We start from the raw sequence: 21464 nt of genomic DNA, 5'->3' as shown, positions 1-21464 counted from the left end.
CTTCTTATTGTATCACCAAAACATATGACATTGCCAGTAAATGGACCATATCAAGCTAAATGCACTGATCCCGTTCCCGAGTACGAAATCTGGTGTCATCAGACACCACCAGACAAAAGCCAAAAAAAACGAAAAATATCGTTTTAAAAGCCCAGCTTAAAAAAAAAAAAAAAAAAAAAAAAAAAAAAAAAAAGAGAGAGAGAGAGAGAAAACTAACTCGTCTTAGGTGCAGCAAAATGTATTCATGTTTGGTTTATTTTGTGCTAGATTGTAATACTGACATTGGAAGTAAATGTGATTTTACTTTTGTTTTCTGTAATATTTTTTTCACAATTCTATGAAAAAATGTTCGGAAGGTACTAGCGAGTATATATGCATGTAACAAATTGTAAAGAGTTCCCTTGTGGTTAAAGGATTCATTTTGATCGGAAGATGCGGGTTTCATTCCTGGTGGTGCCCACGTTAAAGTGTTTGTTCACGTATTGTGTTACGTAGGAGCAACCGATCTCATGGAGATTTTTGTTTTAGACTTTAGTGTTGATCTGTCTTATTAAAATTTCTTCAGCAGCACGACTGATCATCCATTTCACCCAAGTAATACATAATCTTCCAGAACCGTAGATATCCCAGGAAATACATTTACATTTTCGTAATATTCTGGGATCTTTAACGTCCCTATGCACCTAGCCTAAGGAAAACAGTGATGATGAGATGCATGATAATGGAATGACGAAAGTGGGAGGAAACGGAAGAATCTCGAGTAAATCCACGCACACGGTTTTTGTCCACTGCAAAGCTAACTTGGCTCGGACTGGGATCGAACCAGGGATCCTACGCATCTGAGACATTTTGGAACGCATCTGAGATGAAATTATGAAGTGCACTGAAAGCATGTTGTTTCCACTTCGTATACTACTTTTGTTTCTTTATACATTATTACATTTGATTACCGTACACTGTTTTACATGTTTGATATAACTTATACAAAATTAATTACTTAAATTTAGCTGTCAGCTCATTTAATTACCATGATTTCCTTCTGATATGACTATACGACAGTGTATTGAAAAAGAGACGTATACGAAGCTAGAAAGTTTTCGATATCGAATGGCAGAAAATTCACGTCGATAATGCAGATTGTTCTTTCAAAAACATGCTTGAATTTCGCTCCGCATCTCGTAGTAGTGTTACTGTCACCGGTACATGGACACTTTAAATGCGTTGGTACTAATACCACGCTCGGGTTCAAAGTATTAAGTTGCTCCCAGTTTGTTTCTTGCTTGGTAAACACTGAAAATTCTGCCTCCACCAACAATAGAATCTGCATCAAAGTACACACGCAAACATTTAACTACCCACTTTAAAAGTGGGCACTTTAAAAGTCATCGTTATCTTTTAAGTTAAAAATGTTTCAACAGTTACATTTATAATTATATCTGTGTTTGTGGGTAACGTGTTTTAGTGAACAGACCCTTAGATCGTTTCTTCTTTTTTTCTGTTCATATTTTTCAAAATCAAAGTACAGCAAACACTTTTCTTTCAGATTTTTGAAAATTCTTCAGCTTATTATAAAGGAACCAGGAGCGGCATTTAAGCGATTTGTTCCAAGTACAATAACACTTTGCATGGATCATATATATCCCATCATTGCTGAAGTAAGTTAATTCTTAGTCTTTTATATATTATTTTGATAATTATGTTGCTGATTTTTGTTCATTTTCCTCTGAGTATGATGTTTCTAAGATCTAGAAAGTATAGTGTATTATATACTTCCCATTTACCATTTCTTTCCCTTCCCTGATGTGAAATTCTTTCGTAAGTAGCGTTTGTCTTTCTGGTACCTTTTCTAATGTCGATAATTTTATGCTCATAATACAAAGGAAAGAAAACTAAAATAAAGAGATTTAAAAAGTTTTAGCGATGTTTCGAAAATTAACTATTAGGTAGGAAAATAATTTTCATTTTGTCCTCTTTCGCCCTCGTAATTTTGGAAAAGATCACCGCTTGGCTGCCAAAGGAATTGAAATCGGTATGTATAATTTTTCAGTATTTATCGGTTACGAACGTCGGAAAAGAACATAAAAGAGTTCATTCGTGGCTAAGCGGTTAACGTACGCGGCTTTGACGTGGAAGACCCGGTTTCGATTCCCGGCGGGAGCTCAAGTTCGGTTTCCATGTTAATTAGTAGTTCCCGTCTCATATAGCCTCTCTGCTGAAAGGGAAGTTAAACTCAAAATCAACTCAACTCAACAAGAACATAAAAGTTACTTCTGTTACTTAAATGTAACTATCAGTAAGGAAAATAACTTTTACTTTGGAATTTTTATTTGGTCCTTCTTTGTTGTTGTAGTTTTGGGAGAAGTTGTCGCTTGATTGACAAGAAATCGAAATCTGGATGTGTTTTTTCCCAGTGTTGGGAAAATGTGATGGAATAGTCATTAAATCTTCGCAAAGTAATGTTTCTTTTGTGAGAAGAATAGCGTATGGCACATCTCTGTTAAAATTAAATTATTTATTAACCCCTAACATGTGCCCTGGATGCATTTGCTTTAAATAATCTCAACAGCTTCGGCTGTTGTTATATGCAGCCAAATTTCAAAATTATAAACACTGGTGCTAGTTCTGTGTGTTTGATATTTATTTCGAGTTGGTTTTGCAAGAATTTGGAAAGCTGATCAAATCAAAACAGTGATTCCAGATATTTAATGTTTTATTACAAAAGGATCAGTCTGAGTGTGAATTCTTGATATCGATGTTTATTATTCTGAAATTTAGTTAAGGCTCTTCACTAAATTCACCCCAATTTCTTGAATTTTATTGAAGAATTTAAATATAGCGTGTCCACAAAAGCACTCCGTGATTTTAATTGGTTCTAAAATGAAAACATTTTGGATTTTTTTTTTTTTGCCTAAAGGTATATCAACACATAGTTTTATGTGGTATATACATCGCAGGCACTGGATGTGAGCCCCACGTCTTACACAGCAAACATCTATTCGATAATCAAGCTCATTGTACATTCTTCGAAGCGTATGATTGTATTTACAGGTTCTGTGATTTGTTCCTTCAGAATATCCATGGTTGAGGGTAGTGTAAGTACATTATGTCTTTGACATATCCCCACAGGAAGAAACCACATGCAGTAAGATCCGGTGACCTAGGAGGCCACTGGAGAAACACTTGGTCATTGTGTCCAGCATGACCAATCTATCAGTTTGGCAGGAGCTTATTGAGAAACTTCCGGATTTTGCGATGCACAGTGCGGTGGTGCTCCATCTTGTTGAAAAAGATAGTCACTTACCTCAGTAAGTTGGTTCCACCTCCAGCGTGGCATAGGGATTCTCCGATCCCCATATGCGCATATTGTGTCTGTTGACCTGACCTATCCATGCAGGTGGAAGCTTGCTTCATCACTGAAAATGATCTGGGCATGAGGTTATCATCATTTTCCAGTAATTGCTGGGGATTCGAAAGAAGTTTAGTGAAGTTGGATGAGCTTCAGGTTTCAACTTCTGCACCAATTACAGTTTATACGGATGAATGTGCAAGCGTTTACTTAACATCTTGCTAACCATGCTCCTTGGGATTTGTGGTTCTTGGTTAGCTCTGCGCACTGATTTCTGAAGGTTTCTGTTACGTAATCAACAACTTACTGCGGCACAGTTGGTTGGCCGGAATGTCCTTTTCGCTTGTCACAGATGCACCCTTCTTCTACAAAATCGTTGTACTACTACAAAATTGACTTGTCCGAAGGTGGTTTCACATAAAATTTGCGTCTGAAGGCACGTTACACAGACACAACACACTTTGTTGAGTGAAATTCCAAAACACACTAGCTGCGTTACTGTTTGGTGAGCGCCATGTTGAACTTATTGCCTTCTAGCGGAACAAGGAGTGAATGTTAGAACCTGTAGGGACGAAACAAAAATGTTTTAAGTTAATGCATTTTCTGACACCTTATTTAAAAAGATATTGCAAAAAATTTTTATTTTATAATGAATGGAAATCATGGAGTGTTTTTGTGGACACGCTGTAGAATGAAGAATACCAAATATTGAGGTATGAGCAAGATATTCTCCAAAATGCTTGTAAATAAACTAGTAACTGTTTCCAAACCTCTTACAGAGCAGAAATTTGGATGTACAGTTTGTGACGTCATAATTGTTGGGCACTTTAATTTTTACAGAGCTCTTTCGTGGTTATTTGGTTAGCGTACGTGCTTTTGGCGAAGAAGACCCGGGTCCGATTCCTGGTGGGAGCTCACGTGATTTGAATGCCACGTTTTAAGCTGTGGGTCCACGTCTTACATAGCCTCGGTGCTGAAAGGAACGCTGAACTCCAAATCAATCAATCGAATTACTAAAGTTCATGTAATAGGATTTTGCAGACCTTATCTGTCTTACTTCCTAGATTTTTGAAGTTCTTCATTGTCTTTAAGTTATTCCGTAAAAATCGAAAGAAGTTGGGATGAGCTTAACGAAAAGCTTTAAGAGTGGCAGCAGAGGTGCCTGGTGAAATTATTTCAAGTAGACGTATCCAGGGAACGTGAAAAGAATGAGTAAATTGATTTGTAATTTTTTTTTTTTATTTTTTTATTTTTTATTTTTTTTACTCCCTTTAAGAACTTGAAAGACTCTTACTACATTCACCTTCCGTGTTTCTATCAACAAGATTTTTTTGCGGTGAGTCTCATCCTTTTTATTTCCTAGATATCTTTAATTACTTTTCCTCTTATTTTTACTCCATCAGACTCTGGAATGTGAACAAGGCTCCAGAGGAGAGCCGAAAGCTTGAAATTGTAAGATATTTTCAGGAATCAGAATTTCAAATAGAATGGTTGCTAAAATGCCTGATCGTGTTATCATATATCTAAAGTTAATCAAATACATTATTTATAAGTGTGAGCGCGTACTGTAAGTTGACCTGCAAATGCAGTCAAATAAGAAATTGCTCCTACTTCTCGAAACTTATTGTTTGTTTCTTCTTGTTGCAGCGTTCCTCGCCTGATGTGAAATCTGCTTTGTTTGAGCTGCTGTTCAACATTCTTCTGCACAATTGGCAATACTTTTTCAAATCATCTGTCGTGCGATCGTTAGGAGCCCCAGGGAACGAAGTCGTGGAAAATAAATCTCAGTTTGTGTCAATTATGCAGGCGTTTGGTCAGTCTCTGTTACAACCTGATATCGCGATCTTTAAACAGAATCTTGAAAGTTTGGAGAATTTAAATGCAAAATGGAAATTATATCACAAGGTAAGATGTAACTTTTAAACTGTTCTTTACCCTAGACTTTCACTTGTAGAAAGAAGAAAAAATCCACTGTATGACGAAAATCCGTTGTCAAAACATATTTTGTCTGAGTTGTAAAGCAGCTAAGGTAAGTTCTGGGCTCGGAAAGTTCTGAACGTTAGGTCTCCAAGGCAAGTTAAAATACGAATTTGGCACCTAATTTAAGGCCGAAACGTGTTGATCTATGAATCAAATTTGATTTGTAATAATAATACGGCACCTGCCTGGTTTTCGAAACTGGCAACTAGATCAGAAAAGAAATTGAAGCCTGCATTAAATACTAATCTAACGTAAAAATGTAAAATTATATATCTAAAATTTGTATTTTGTTTCGAAGGAAATTAATTTGTGCCAATTTTTAATTTTCTTTAAGACTAGTTGAATATACCCATACTTCGCACGGGGGCTGTATTTGAAAGTCAGCGCCTGTGGGAGTATCCCCATTGATCTCAGCGACCGCGAAAACTATGGATTAGATACTAATATCGGTCATTTTGCCTTTTTTTTTTTTACATGTCTCGGTACTCCCCCCCCCCCCCGCTGACTCCCGGCCCGCATGCAGCATGCAATTGTAACTAAATTTGCAAGTCATCGCTAATGGAAGTGTCACCATTGATTTCAGCGACCGCGAAAACTATGGATTTGACACTAATACTGGTCATTTTGGACTACTTTTATATGTCTCGGTATCCCCCCCCCCCCCGGTGACCCCCGACCTGGAGCCGAATAGCGTGAATTTGGAAGTTAATGCAATCGGAGTTTCACCATTAATTTCAGTGACCGCGAAAACTGTGAATTCGACACTAATATCGATCATTTTCTACTACTTTTACATGTCCCGGTAAATGTCCCCTTCCCCCTGAGAACCCCCTGGTTCGAATTTTGACGAAAACGTTTGGTCTGGAGCCTGGACCAAGGTATTCATGAATAAAATTTGGTAACTCGGTCAATTTGGTTCCCAAGCCAGTTTCGGTAAACGCCCCCTCCCCCTGAGATCCCCTGGTTCGAAATTTGAAGAAAGGGCTTCGTTTTGATCTGGGGCCTGGGCCAAGATATCCCTGACCAAAATTTGGTAACTCTCGGTCCACTCGTCTGGTCCCCAGGCCGCACACAGACAGACAGACAAACACACAAACAGTCTTTATTTTGTTTATATTAGAAGATAGATTGCTTGTGAAGCGTTAAATCATTCGAATACTATTTTCAAGACTGATATATATGCCATCCAGCCAAGTCCAATATTCCTTTAAGGAAAATAATTAGAAAGCTAACTAAATTTGTATTTACTAGAATACCCAGAGTATACTTCTGTTGTGAACATTCCTTTAAAAGGTTATTTGCATGTCAGCACGGATTCTTACAGAAAACTAACGTTGCAGCATGAGCTACATCACTCTTTATTAACCTTTCATGTATACTGAAACTTACGCACTACCAGTATTAACGTTTCAGTGAAATATTCTCGTTATGCTTCTGTATCTTGTATTTCTGTACTAACCTCTGTACTGTAATGCGGGTGATTAATAATTAATAAAACATAGATTTGAGGTAATTCTTGATTCATCTGTGTTCAATTTTCTCTTCACTGATAAACATACTTGGGCGAAGAAAAATGACAAAATTTTAAACTGTCTCGTGCAACTTTGGTATCTTCTGATATACAAATTTGAAATCTATTCCATTGAAGTCTAAAGTCTCGTAACCCACAAATTTAAAATCTGTGCCCGTAATATGTAGAACTCATCATTACCTTCAATCCGAAGAAAACGAAACGTTAATGTTATAACTTTTTTTCTCTATATATAACGTATATTCTGTGGTATGAACTTACATTCTATAAAACTGGGGGATTAATAATTGATGAACATTGAAGTTCCGTTGTTATATGTGCGTTATCATTCTCATTTTATTGGTGGGGCCGCGGTGGCTCAGTGGCAGAACGTTCATTTTCGGTGCATGGGATCCTTGGTTCGATCCCAGCTCGCGCCAAGTGAGCTTTGTGGTGGAAAAACACCGTGTGCGTGGGTTTTCTTGGGATCTCTCGTTTCCTCCCATTTTCTTCATTCCACCGTTTCATTCATTTCTCATCATCGTCTCCTTTAACCTAGCCGGCATAACCGTGGAACTTAAAGATTTCATTTTTTCATTTTATTGGTAAAGATACTGGGGTTAAGGAAAAGTAAATCTGTGCCTGTAAAGTCTTGCATCTCACTAGTACCTTCAGTCCTTGGAGAACGATTACTGAAGTTCTGTTTCTTAATTAAGAAAGAAAACCCAAGTGCTTGACGCACACTCAAATTGACTTAACATTAATAAAACTGCACATTAAATTTTCTCAAGATTCCAAATATAAATTCAAGTCTCTTGTAATCAGACCGTATTCCTTGATGATCATAAAAACCAATGTTTCATTAATTACTAATCACCAGCATTATAGTATATATGGTAGTGCAGAGGAATATGAGATACAGAAGTGCAACGAGAATTTCGTTGAAACGTTACTATTAGAAGCGCTTAAGTTTTTGTTTGCAAGAAAGAGGTTATTCAACAGTGATGTAGCTTATGTAGCAACATTAGTTTTCTGAAGGGATCTGTGCTGAGAATGGCAATAACGTTTTGACGAAACATTCACGCTAGAAGCAGATTCTGGTTGCTTATGGTAAGTACAGATTTAGTTATTTAATATGCATGCTATCAAATCAATGAGTAATAACTAGAAAGCTCTTGAAATGTAAATATCTTTAATTAGAAAAGGTTAAGGAACATAAAAAAGAAAGAAATTACTCATAGCTTGCTTTTTGAATACAAAAGTACATATTATATATGTGTACTATTATGTATGTTTCCGACTGAACGCCATCAATCCAGCATGCTTCATAAATTCCATTCTATTTCTATAACATTGATTTTATTCCTGTTTCTTAACATGTTTTGTCTGATGAAGAGCTATGCGAAAGCTTATAATATATACCCGTTAAGTTTTTCCTATTTTCTGGTTAAGTTTGTATAAAATGCACTTGTTTTCTATTGAATTAATATGATCAACTCTTCCGATAGATTAAGGTAGTTCTAACTTTAAACACAGATAAAAGTTTACACCATTACGTGATTAATATTTCCATTTCTGTTAACAGAGTCTGTTCAGAGAGACGATGTTGGCCCAATTCCTGAGCGTCCTTCTACAAGTGTTGGTTCACAGATCTCATGCGCTACTGCAAGAGGAGATAGCCATTACTATCTACAGCATGGCTTCAGTAGATTTTGACGCTTTCTATGCAGGATTCTTACCCGAGTTCCTCAGAAACACTGATGGCTTAGATGACAGTCAGCGAGAGATGTTACAGCGGAATTTTAAAGTTGAGACTGTAAGTATCAGTGTAATATTAGGTAACTATTAAGAGCGAAAGAAATGCTTCACTGATTATACACGAGGTGGAGAGCTATTACGAAACTGTACTGAAACTTGGTCCCATTGGAATGCTTTTAAACTTGATACCTCGATTGATGATATCGTTATTAGAGATTTAGTTAGCAAAGGAAGAGAATTTTTCGTGTGTAAAATGATTGTAGAAGGCGATAATTGATTATCATCTTAGAAGAATTCAAAAATATAGATAGATTAAATTTTGAACTTATTTCTGTGCAACAGTATGCTTTTCAAGTAAGAGCATGGTGGCAGATAACCTAGAGTTCAAGTAGTGTGAAAAATATTAAACTTCTGATACGAATAGTTTGAACTATGTATTGATTAAGTTTCTTTTGTAACTAAAATTATTTTGTTTGCGTAACTTAATAATCTCTTTCCTAGACTTGTTTAAATTATCTTTGTCCATATTGCGTTTTTTGTGCATATATAGAAAAAAAAAAAACTGCACAATAGCAATCTAAATATTAGGTTCATTAAGTTATATTTCACAGTTGCTTGCAGACATGTGTCTTATCTAGTGAATCACAAAAATTCTGAATTAAAGTTAACTACTATTTCGAAAAATTTGCGATTGCTTCTGGCTTTAAATTTGTAAGTATTCCATCAAGTGTAAAACTTTTAATATACAGGGTGTAATAAGAGTCCATTGCCATAGGCCAACTTTGTTATGAGTGCAGATATGAAAAAAATGTAAAGAAAGCAAATTTGCTGGAAATTGTAGGTTTTCAATGTCTAGTGTTAGAATTTTTCAAACCAGACCAGCAGTTTTGGCTTTACACTGGTAATCGCCCTGAGATTGAGAAAGCAATGATGTTCGTAGTATTACAATAGAAGCATTAGTTCACACAATAATTGATCGAAAAGTAAGCAAAAATGATGCCGTAGGGAAGAAACAAAAGGATTACAAATCTCTGTTGCAATCATTAATATCGTAGAATGCAGGGGCGGGCGGGGATATGGAGGAATTCCGTTTGTGGGCATATTTGATGCCTTATAAAATCACCACTATTCATCTCTACGATCTCCTATTTCATCCAGCTGTACATCGTGTGGAGATAAATATGAAGTCCATATAGGATATTTTTGGCTCAACTCTTTTCCAGAAGTTTCGGGGCTTAAAAGTTGTAATTTGACTGATGCTTACTTATGAGTAATTTGTGGTATTATTTAAGGTATTTGAAATTAAGGTAACAGGCGGGCGGATTTCGCAGATATCAGGCGGGAAACTTCCAAAACTTTTAGAACAAAGAAACGGGATTTTTTGAAAGCTAAAATTAAGGAACTTGAAGATAATAGTAAAAATAAAAATATTCGGGACATGTATAAGGGGATCAGCGAATTTAAGAAAGGCTATCAACCTCGTGCTTATATATTAAAGAAATCTGACGGGACAGTTTTCACTGATACGGATAGCCTCTTAAATAGATGGAAAGATTTCTTTGACGATTTGCTAAACACGCAGTCAAAAACTAATGTGCGTGGAGAAAAGGAGATACACACCGCAGAAGCGTATATTCCAGAACCAAATCGAATAGAAGTGGAAGCCGCTATAAAGAAATTAAAGAAACACAAATCTCCGGGTGTAGACGAAATTCCGGCTGAGTTAATTTTAGCTGGAGGCGAAAAATTGTGGAACAAGATACACAAACTCATTCTCCTTATCTGGAACAAGGAAGAATTGCCACAAGAGTAGAGTCAATCATTGTTCCAATTCACAAGAAAGGCAACAAAACTGACTGTAATAATTATCGAGGCATTTCTCTTCTGTCAACATCCTATAAAATCCTTTCAAATATTCTGTTAGCAAGATTGACCCCATACGCAGATGAAATTATTGGAGATTATCAGTGCGGATTTAGACGAAATCGATCAACTATCGACCAAATATTTACCATTCGCCAAATACTCGAAAAGAAGTGGGAATACAATACCCCGGTACATCAACTATTTATTGATTTTAGAAAGGCTTACGACTTGGTTAGGAGAGAAACATTATACAACGTTCTTACAGAGCTTGGAATACCGAGAAAGCTAATTAGATTAATTAAGATATGTTTAAGTGAATCCCAAAGTAAAGTCCGGGTAGGAAAATTTTTGTCCACGAGCTTCCACGTCGAAAATGGCCTGAAACAAGGAGATGCGTTGTCGCCATTATTATTTAACTTTGTGCTGGAATACGCCATAAGGAAAATCAAAGATAGCAACCAGGGCCTAGAGTTGAACGGCATTCACCAGGTTATGGCATACGCTGATGATGTAAATTTAATAGGGGATGATAGGAGAACAGTAGAAATAATTGCAGAGATATTATTAAACGCTTGCAGGGACATGGGTTTAGAAGTAAATGCAGAGAAAACTAAATGCATGGAAGTGCGTCGGGACCGTAATACGGCAAATTGTGGAGGCGTTAAAATATTAAATAATACTTTTGATAAAGTGGATACTTTCAAATATTTAGGATCAATATTAACAGACGAAAATCATATTCACGAAGAAATTAAATGTCGACTAAAAGCAGGGAATTCGTTACTATTCGGTTCAAAATCTCTTGTCGTCGCGAATTCTGTCGAGGAATTCGAAGCTTAAAATATATAAAACGATAATCATGCCTGTTGTTCTGTATGGTTGCGAAACATGGTCTCTTACTCTGAGGGAAGAACATAGACTGAAAGTATTTGAGAACAAGATCCTGAGAAGAATATTCGGACCCAAGAGGAACGAGAATGGGGAATGGCGGAAGCTTCATAACGATGAACTACATAGTTTATATGGTTTACCCAACATTGTTAGGGTCGTCAAGTCTAGGAGGCGTAGGTGGGCAGGTCATGTAGCTAGAATGGAAGAAAGTAGAAACGCTTTCAAAGTCTTGACTGGTAGACCCATAGGAAAACGACCATTAGGAAGACCTAGGCGCAGATGGGAGGATAATATTAAGATGGATCTCGCAGAGATAGGAATACAAAGTAGAAACTGGATCCAATTAGCTAAGGATAGAAGTCAGTGGAGAGCTTTTGTGAACGCGGCACTGAACCTCCGGGTTCCATAGGCCATAGAGTTAGTTAGTTAGTTTGTTAGAAATTAAGGTGTTTTTTAGCGCTACATTAAATATTACTTCATGACCCTTTTCATTGAGGTGTGCCTCATATCCATATCACTTTTTCATGTTAAGATATTGTATCTCACGTGCATCCTGATTTTCTCATGATTTACCACACGTCATATTGGAAATGTGGCCTCCGTGCCCATAAGAAATGGATTCCGATATTTCTAATCGTACCATTCTACTCGTACCTGATTTGTATGATGCCTGTGATACTCTGCTACTACTCGCCGTTGACTCATTCCAGCTGCATTAAGGATCACTATTTTAGCTTTTCCTCCATTGAATATACTCCAATTCGAGAAAACACGTGTCACAAAGGGAACCGATGCACTAAATTGTTCCGCAGAGGTAGCATTAGACATGGTATGGACAGACAACCGGCTTGTACAGATACACAACTCCGATTGGTACGTAACTTACCCACAACTGCGCTCTCGTGATAATGATCAAACTCAGTAAGACACGGGGGGGGGGGGCTCAGTGGTAGAGCATTCACCTCAGGTGCTTGGGGTCCCTGGTTTGATCCCAGCTCGCACCGTGTGGACTTTCTGGTAGACAAACACCGTGCTCGTGGGTTTTCTCGGGATTCTCCCGTTTCCTCCAACTTTCTTCATTCCACCATTTCATTCATTTCTCATCATCAGCGTCTCCTTTACCCTAAACGGCATAACTGTGGGACGTAAAACTTAAGAATTTCATTTTATTTTCAGTAAGATACGTAACCTTTGTATACGTTGCGACCTTTCCAACTTTGTTCAGTTGTCTCAAAGGTTATCATTTAATCGGATTTACGTGCCCGCTGTTTGAAAGTAAAACGACTACGATCCACCGCCTTCACGGTACATTTCCATTACCTTTAGGAATGTTAAATGCTTTGAAACGAAATAATGACCAGTGATGGAGGTGAAAGTGTCCCTCGCCCGAAGCTCCGTGTTATGAAGGGATGTAGAGGGGGATGCTCATATAGAGCTCCACACTTTTTCTATCGTATTGGAGGTGAGTGGTCAACACAACGCCAAGGCTAAGTGAGCCCCAGGTGCGGAGATGATGGAAAATTTATCCGGTTCTGATCACCTCGGGAATCGAGCCCTGTCCGAGATGCTCTATTGCCTTGGTCACCAAGGCCAGTGCTGACATTTTTATTCTTGAACGTGTTACAGTGATAAAGAGGTAAAGATATGATAGGCTAATAGTTTGAGTTTGTGTCGGATACAAACTTAGGCGGCCCTGACAATAATTGTTAACAAATGGCATTTTTGACCTTTGACTGAAAGTGACCTCTTGGGATTAGCGGTCTAAAATTTGACTGATGAGCATACTTATCGATGCAGAGTGGAGTGTCGAAAACCGCATATTTCTATCTATTACCATTCTCAAGATAGTAGAGATCTGACAGACAGACAGGACGGTTACAATAGCGTCCTATAAGGACGACGACGACGACGACGACGACGACTACTACTACTACTACTACTACTACTACTACTACTACTACTACTACTACTACTACTTCTTCTTATTCTTATTCTTATTATTATTATAACTCATAACAGAGAGGCCTTTTACGATTCAAAGATGAGAGTTGCAGAAATACGTACTTTATATGTCAGTACATTATTTCTTGTTTGGCAGCGATCCAATACGGGATAGTAATACCCCTAATAAGGATAATGTTAGTATCAGTTAAAGTAATACTATTAGTAGTAGTATGTAATAAGGGGTAGTATTTGCAGTAATACGTAGCAATAGCTGCATTGTTTTTCACGCATTATGAATACCTTTTTTCCGAACCAATTTTTAACTTGTTACGAGTTACATTATGCTTATCCCCTGCACCTCACGATGCTAATGATTTACAACTGAGATTTGTATTATTCTTGTTTCTTCCCTACGGCATAATTTTTGCTTGCTTTCCGTTCAGTTAAATGGTGTTAAGTAATGCTTCAATTGTAATGCTATGACTGGCAACGTTGCTTTTCAACTACCATTGGGACGATTACCAGTGTAGAGCCAAAACTGCTGGTCCGATTTGAAAAATTCCAACATTTTAGATTGAAAACGTACCATTTCCAGTAACTGTCCGCTCTTTACAATTTTTCATATTTGCACTCATAACAAAATTTGCTTATGGCAGAGGACTTTTGTTACACTCTCTATTTTACCTTACACTACTATGTTTAAGTCCTATTGTAGGGCAGTAACAGTGTAGTGTGGGTATTTTGAGAATCGACTGACGTTCTAGAACTATTTAACTGGTCTGGCAATAAAATAATCGGAGTGAAGAAGGAGAATATGAAATTCCTGGGAGAACACAAGAGGAATTATCCAGAATTCATATGATACAACAAGCCTTGTTGAGGAACTTCGGTCTGGCACTGCTAGAACACGCCACAAATAGTTTCAGTTTGATTACTTTTGACACTATGGAGTATCTTAAACGAACATACCAAAGCAGACTTTTTCTTAGCGAGTTCTCTGAATGACAGTTAGTTCTTACTGAAAGTGGAAATCAGTGTATAATAGTCAAGTTGTATTGGTAAAATTCATAACGCAAGCCATTAAATCTTCATTAACCCATCTCATGACAGCTTTTGTACTACTTTTCGTTTTTTAGATTAGATTATTTACTTATGGACGTTATAGGATACAAATGAGCTGATCTCTATATCCATTGAAATTAGAGATGAAAACTTTTTGGTACTCACTTGTGTAATTTCATTTGATTTCTGAATATATTTTTGTGTATTGAGGTAGCTGTAGAAGATTTAAAAGGAGTACGAACCCTCGGTTAACAATTTCAGTTGAAGTATATACCAAGGTACAAAATTCCCAGATTTAATGATTACTACTTCTCCTGCATTTAAGCCTGTTCCTGCTTTGAGTTTAGCTTAGGGACCGCGGTGGCTCAGTATTAGTGCGTTCACCTTTGGTGCATGGCATCGCTGATTCAATCCCAGCTCGCTTCAAGTGAACTTCGTGGTAGATAAACACCGTTTGCGTGGATTTTCTCGGGATTCTCCCGTTTTCTCCCACTTATTCATTGCACCATTGCATTCATTTCTCATCATCAGTCTCCTTTAGCCTAGTCGACGTAACCGTGGGACGTAAGACATCATTTTAAGTTTAGCTCTTAAAAATATTGAATTTTTAAATTACTAAATGTCGGTATGTTATGTTTTAAATTACTTCCTGATGTAACATTTGAAAGAACTTCACATGTCTTTCACAAAATGTCTGACTAACCGTGGGACGTAAGACATCATTTTAAGTTTAGCTCTTAAAAATATTGAATTTTTAAATTACTAAATGTCGGTATGTTATGTTTTAAATTACTTCCTGATGTAACATTTGAAAGAACTTCACATGTCTTTCACAAAATGTCTGACTGTTTTAATCACCAGAAAACCACTAGAACATATCATCACTTTTTCTTGAATAGAATGGGTAAAAGACATTATTTGTCCTTTCGCAGTAAATATAAATGATTACTTATATGTTAATGACAGAGGAAACATCCAATTTTTTTACATACAAGATATCCTCTATATATGTAAATTCTATAGCACACAAAGAGTGGGAAAGCGACCGACTAGACCGGGACTCGAACCAGGGTTTGAAAAACCCTGGTTTTTCTGAAAAAGCCCAACTCACCTGTGCCCATATGGGTTTTTCGAGTATTATCGGGTTTAATTGGTTTTTTTCGGGTTTAACTGTATTTTTTTTTCGAAATATTTCAATGCCTTTGGGGTAAAAGTATTAAAATGTGATGTATATTTCAAGATTATGATTATCACACCTTGCAACAATTTTGTATTCACTGCTATTTTTTTGAAATGGCCGCCATTTTGAAATTTTATGTTGGATCGCCGCCAAAATGTATACAGCTAATTTAGTGTGTTTCGTGCTTGTACTTTGAAAATTTCAACCTAACAAACCAAAATTGCGCTTTGTAATGTGGATATCTGCTATTTTGAAAGAAATGGCAGCCATTTTGAAATTTTACGTTGGTATGCCGCAACTGCTCCCCAAGGAAGCTCTCCGCCGTTCGAGGGGGGTCACTTTAAGACAAAATTTTCTTACTCCATATACGATACGATCATGAATTTATAAATGAAGCATCAAACAGGTTCACTACATTACATAAAACAGCACACAAAAGGTAAATAAAACAAAAATGAGTAATGAACCCATTTCAGTACAAAAAAAAAAAAAAAAAAAAAAAAAAAAAAAAAACTATAAGGAGCCCTAGAAATAATATTTATTCGTATGGCTTTGGAATTTGTCAATATTGTCTCCTTAATTAATTTGTCATGTATGGAATGGCCCCAGCGACCTTGCCGTGCGGGATGGCCCACAGGCTCCGGGAGGCCCATAAAGAGTAAAGGAAAGATGGGGCCCAAGAATTAGTAAAACAACTTTTTCTAGGGGGCCAAAATACACGTATTAATGCTTGACCCCCAGGAAAAATATAAGCTATGGCACTGCCTCAGTGACGTTCGCCAAATATGAACACCAAATATATTAACTTAAAACAAAAATATAATTCATATTTATAAAATAAATATTTCAAAATGTGTTATACGACATAAATATTTTCCAGCGTAAAATAAATGGTTTTATTGTTGAAGTTCACTTCTGATACTTTGTGCGTTTATTTACGGGAATTTCCTGAGCACTTGTTGCAAGATGGTTCTTTCCAGAAAATTAGTTTAAAGCAATTAACGAAGATATAATTCATATTTCATAAAGTAAATGTTTAAAATTAAATATCTTCCAGCATAAAATAAATAGTTTTATTGTTGAAGTATTCAGTTCCGATGCTTTGTGTGTTCAATTGCTGAAATTTCCCGAGTACTTCTTTTGCGACTTTTTTTTTTCTTTCTTCGAAACTTCAGTTTTCTTTACTGTACATCGAAATTTCCAGTAGCACGGAATTTTCAATTCATCACTTGAAATAGTAAGTGTTATGTAGTTTTCGGAACTCGGAGCATTAAGTTTCTTAAATTTGACATGAATTTTTAGGTTATTGCTGGTGTTGATTCTACACAATGCTTATTCGAAGAGTAGCAACAAATAACTGAATTAAACTGTTGTTGTTGGAAAACCAAATTTTACTGAAGAATACTTGTGTTACCATCAAAGGTAATCAGAAATAATACTAATAGTTTTACGAATGCACTACAAATTTACTGGTGGTAGTACTGGCACCTATGGCTTTAAACCCGTCAAACGTATGAGGGATAACGTCCCTCGGCGTCGCCGAGTCGGCGAGTACACTATTCACGGAAAGTATTTTCTAAAATATAAAATTGCTCGTTTTACTTCAAATAGGCTATAAGCATAATCCATACATTAATTTGTTCTATAATTATCTGAGGCGAAGGTAATTTTATATATATATATATATATATATATATATATATATATATATATATATATATATATATATATATATATATATATATATATATATATATATATATATATTCATTCAGTGCATTCAGAACCTTATAAAGGTCTTAAGTTGAATATTGTTGTATACCTTAACATGAAAGCATCTAATTCACCCAAAGAAAGTAAAATCTGATAACATTCACTTTCAATGTGATCACCTTAGTTGTACCAATAATATACTAACAAAAAGCTCAAAAACCCAGGTGGGTTTTAAGGTGTTTTTTTTCGGGTTGAGCCCACTTGCGCAAACCCTGACTTGAACCCGGGACCTCCGGTAAACCGTGCTGGTGCGTTAACCACTACGCCACCGCACGGTTCGCCGGAGGTCCCGGGTTCGAGCCTCGGTCCAGTCAGTCACTTTTTTACCCTTTGTATGTTATAGAATTCATATCTACAGAGGATCTGATGTGTGTAAAAAATAGGTTGTTTCCTCTTTCATTAATACATGTGAAATTAACAACCGTCATAAAGTGCTCGGTATATGAAAAGGATTGTCCAAGCACAGCAGTGGTCTGTGATACAATCCACGTGGTCTGAGTGGAGGTTTTTTACATTCACTCAGTCGCGTTACTGTCAGCCGGTGCCACGAGCATCCAAAACCGGCAAATTATCATCATTGCGAATGATTTTTCTTTATTTAGGATTCTTTATTTCTTAATTTGGAAAGGGAAAAGGAAGGGGGACGCGAAACCAAAACAAAGGATTTGGACAAAACTACAAAAATAAACAACAAAAAGAAACAAAATTTTGAAACTTAACCTGTTTGCCTGACTCGTGTCTAAATTCTTATGTTGTGTGTTTGTTTTTTGTGTTGTGTGTGTAATTTACCTCATGACTATCTTCTTCTTTGTTCAGGTTTTCACCCTGTATGCTCGGTTTCTCTTGTTTCTCCCTGTGTTTCTCTCCTGTATGTATTAATTTCTATTTATTTCACTTTTAACACTAGACTTTCACCCGTGTGTCTTTTTACTTACTTTACATTAGCACTGCACTAACATTATTCTACACCAACACTTTCTACTTCTAAGTTTTTAAAAAAAATCCCTGACCTACACCAAGAAAAGCTAAACTTTTAGAGGAAAACACACATTTAACACTTACTTGTATCAGTTCTTTCCGTATTTCACTACACTACAAGTCGGTTCTTACATTTCCATGTGATCAGTTTTTAAAGGAAATGAAATATTTAAGTTTTACGTCCCACGATTTGCCGGTTAGGCTAAAAGAGACGGTGTTGATGAGAAATGAATGAAATGGTCCAGTGAAGAAAGTGGGAGGAAACGGGAGAACACCGAGAAAAACCACGAGCACGGTGTTTGTCCACCACAAAGTTCACTTGGCGCGATCTGGGATCGAACCTGGGACCCCATGCACCAGAGATGAACGCTGTACCACTGAGCCACCGTGGCGCCATGTGATCAGTTTTGAATTTCTACAACGATGCTACTAGTATTCTCAGTTACGTGACTGTGCCTATTCGCAGTCCCGTGTATGTTAGCTTGAGGTCCAGGGCCCACTCAGAGCACTTAGTGCAGGCCCTGGTCCGTTGTATCCTTCCGCCCGCATACCCGGGTTGGGACCGTTATGTCATCTTATGTTGGCAATGCTTTCTCTGGGATCCGTCACTGAGACACCTCGGTTTCTATTAGGTGCCCATCGACACTTTTCACGCTCACTCATCACACACTCTTGCACCGGAATTCCAGTTCCTTGCCAAAAGGCCGGAGATGCACAGCAAGACATATTTCTGTCCTCGGTGGAAGCACGGTGATCCATTGCTTGTTTTTCCAGTTCTTTCTCTGGTCCAAGGACTTGCATATGCATTCTTCCACTTACACTTTTTCTATCTATTTTCTTTTTCTGAAAATTTTTCTTCTTAGTTCAGAATATGCATTTGCTAGATTTTCAAGTAGTAGACAATCTTCCTTTACTCTTAAAATTTCATCTAGCGATTTTTCTCATATCCGTGTTCTTAATTCTAATGTTTCTTCTAATAATGGGCACCACATAACGTGATGCTTAGGAGTTCCCTCTTCTGCACATTCACAGGTTGGGTTGGGGTTTGATTTAATTGTGTATAGATATTGCTCATAAGGTCCATGTCCTGATAAATAATGTACCAGTCCATAAGTTGGAATTAAATGGTTTATTCTCAATCTTTCGAAGATCTTAAGAAAAATTCTATGTAACCGTTATGCTCGACTATGTTCCTGCCATTCTTTGTTCCAAAGTTGTATGCTGTCATTAATTTCTTTTTCGTCTTTTAGGTCTTCATCAAAAATTTCTCTTCATCTTATCTTTGTCTTCTTTTCTTATCCAGTAATTGGCTGCTCTTTGCAGCATTACGTAGTTCATCGGTTTGATCCCTAAAATCACACAAAGTGCACTATGAGATATGGTGTTGAATGTTCCACTCATTCTAATCAATAAATTCCTGTGTTGTTTGTTAACATAATTTTTAAAGGTCTATCTATCCAAACACTTGAAGCGTATGCCACACTGATAGTATTGTTTCTTGGTATAATTTTAATATGTTTAATGGCAACCTATATCTATTTCTTGCTATAGTGGTTAGTTTATTTACTATATTATTTCCTTTTTTGATTATATATTTTAAATGGTCGTCAAATTTTAATCTATCATCTAATATTATGCCGAGGTATCTTATGTATTCTACTCTATCCATTCTTACGCCATTTAATTTATAATTGGATTTCTCTGCAATTTCGAGCCCAAAATTAAGTATTTAGTTTTCTTAGGTGATATTTTTAATTTGCTCGCCATGTTCCATTCTTCGAGTATATATATATATATACACTTCTAGTTCTTAACGACTATTTCCTGATGATGTTATTACATCGTCATCTGCATAAGCCACTATTTTATCTACTTCTTGACTTTTGTTTAATTTTTCCGGACAAGGTTGTAGTTCGATATCCCACAGTATGGGCCCTAGTATTGGCCCCTGTGGGCATCCTTTCTCTGCTTTGATTTCAATACCCCCTCTTCATTAGGTATTATTATTTTTCTATTTTCTAAATAGTTCCTTATTAAGTTTACTAGGTATTCTGGCATTTGCAATTTTTTTAGTGTTTTCTGTTAACGATGGAAACCATAAGTTATCGAACGCACCTTCGATGTCGATGAAGAGCACCAGTACGTATTTTTTTAAATATATATTTTTTCTTGTATACTGTTTAATAAGGTATTTATAGCATCTTCCATCGATTTACCTACTCTAAAGCCAAGTTGAAGTTCATCGTTAGTTACATCTCTATACTTCTAAATTCTGTTCAGTACAGCCCGTTCGAAAATTTTTGATATGTTTTTTAATAGACAAATAGGTCTATATGAGTTTACTTCCGATGGGTCTCTTTCTGGTCCTTTTGATAATATAGTTAATTTCGATATTTTCCAAGATTCTGGAAATTCTTGTTTCTTCAGTAGTAAGTTAAAGAGCTTTGTCAGGTAAGGGACCCACAAATCTCTTGTCTTTCTATAGATTTCATTTTTTGTACCATCTATACCACAGGATTTTCTATTCTTGAGTTTTTTGATAATCTTTTCCATTTTTTCATTAGTCACATTATCTGTTTCTGGTATTGCTTCTGTACGTAATTCGGCTATTTTGTTCCTTAAATCTGCATTTCCTTCTGTATCGTTATTATTTTCATCTTTAGGGAAAAATTTGTTCGCCAAAATTTCTGTTTGAGCTATATGTTCCATCTGGCTTCTTTACACGATTTAGTATTAATGAGTTTCTCTTTTGCGTTGTAAGCTTATATGGTACACCCTCTGGATTTGTTTCAATATTTTTCTTTAGGTATAAATCCCAGCTTCTTTTCTTAGCTTCTAAAAGTGCTTTATATTTTATTTTCGCGTTTCTGTATTTTTCTAACCTTCTTTCTTTTAATAGGGGGTTAAAAGTTGCTTGATAACTCTTTCTAGTTGACGTTGCAATTCTTTTTAATCTTTGTAGTTTGGGTGTCCAGAAATCGTCATATATTTTTTTCTTGATTTGCAGGGGTAGCCTCTTTTATCGTTTTTTTTTTTTCTTTCTTTCTTGTTGCTTGCTCAATTGTATTTATTAATCTTATTAAGTCTTCGTTTTCATTTATTTGGGGAAAACTTAATTTATCCTTAAATGTCGTCCAATTTGTCTTAGCACTGTTGAAAAATTTTGGTTCTTTTTT

The 21464-nt window shown here is 36.4% G+C and overlaps 1 protein-coding gene across 1 annotated transcript in view; it reads left to right on the top strand.

The window, feature by feature from the left end:
- ebo (exportin ellipsoid body open) overlaps positions 1–21464 on the top strand; it is a 100127-nt gene that overhangs the window by 73889 nt on the left and 4774 nt on the right. Inside the window, exons 17-19 of the mRNA XM_081750907.1 lie at positions 1544–1655; positions 4994–5251; positions 8422–8652. Coding sequence (XP_081607033.1) covers positions 1544–1655; positions 4994–5251; positions 8422–8652 — 601 coding nt within the window. The remainder of the gene's footprint in view (positions 1–1543; positions 1656–4993; positions 5252–8421; positions 8653–21464) is intronic.

This window comes from Thermobia domestica, chromosome 3 (assembly GCF_964235325.1).
Source record: "Thermobia domestica chromosome 3, izTheDome1.hap1.1, whole genome shotgun sequence".
In the NCBI taxonomy this organism is placed as follows: Eukaryota; Metazoa; Arthropoda; class Insecta; order Zygentoma; family Lepismatidae; genus Thermobia; species Thermobia domestica.
This window is presented reverse-complemented; position numbering and strand designations above follow the sequence as displayed.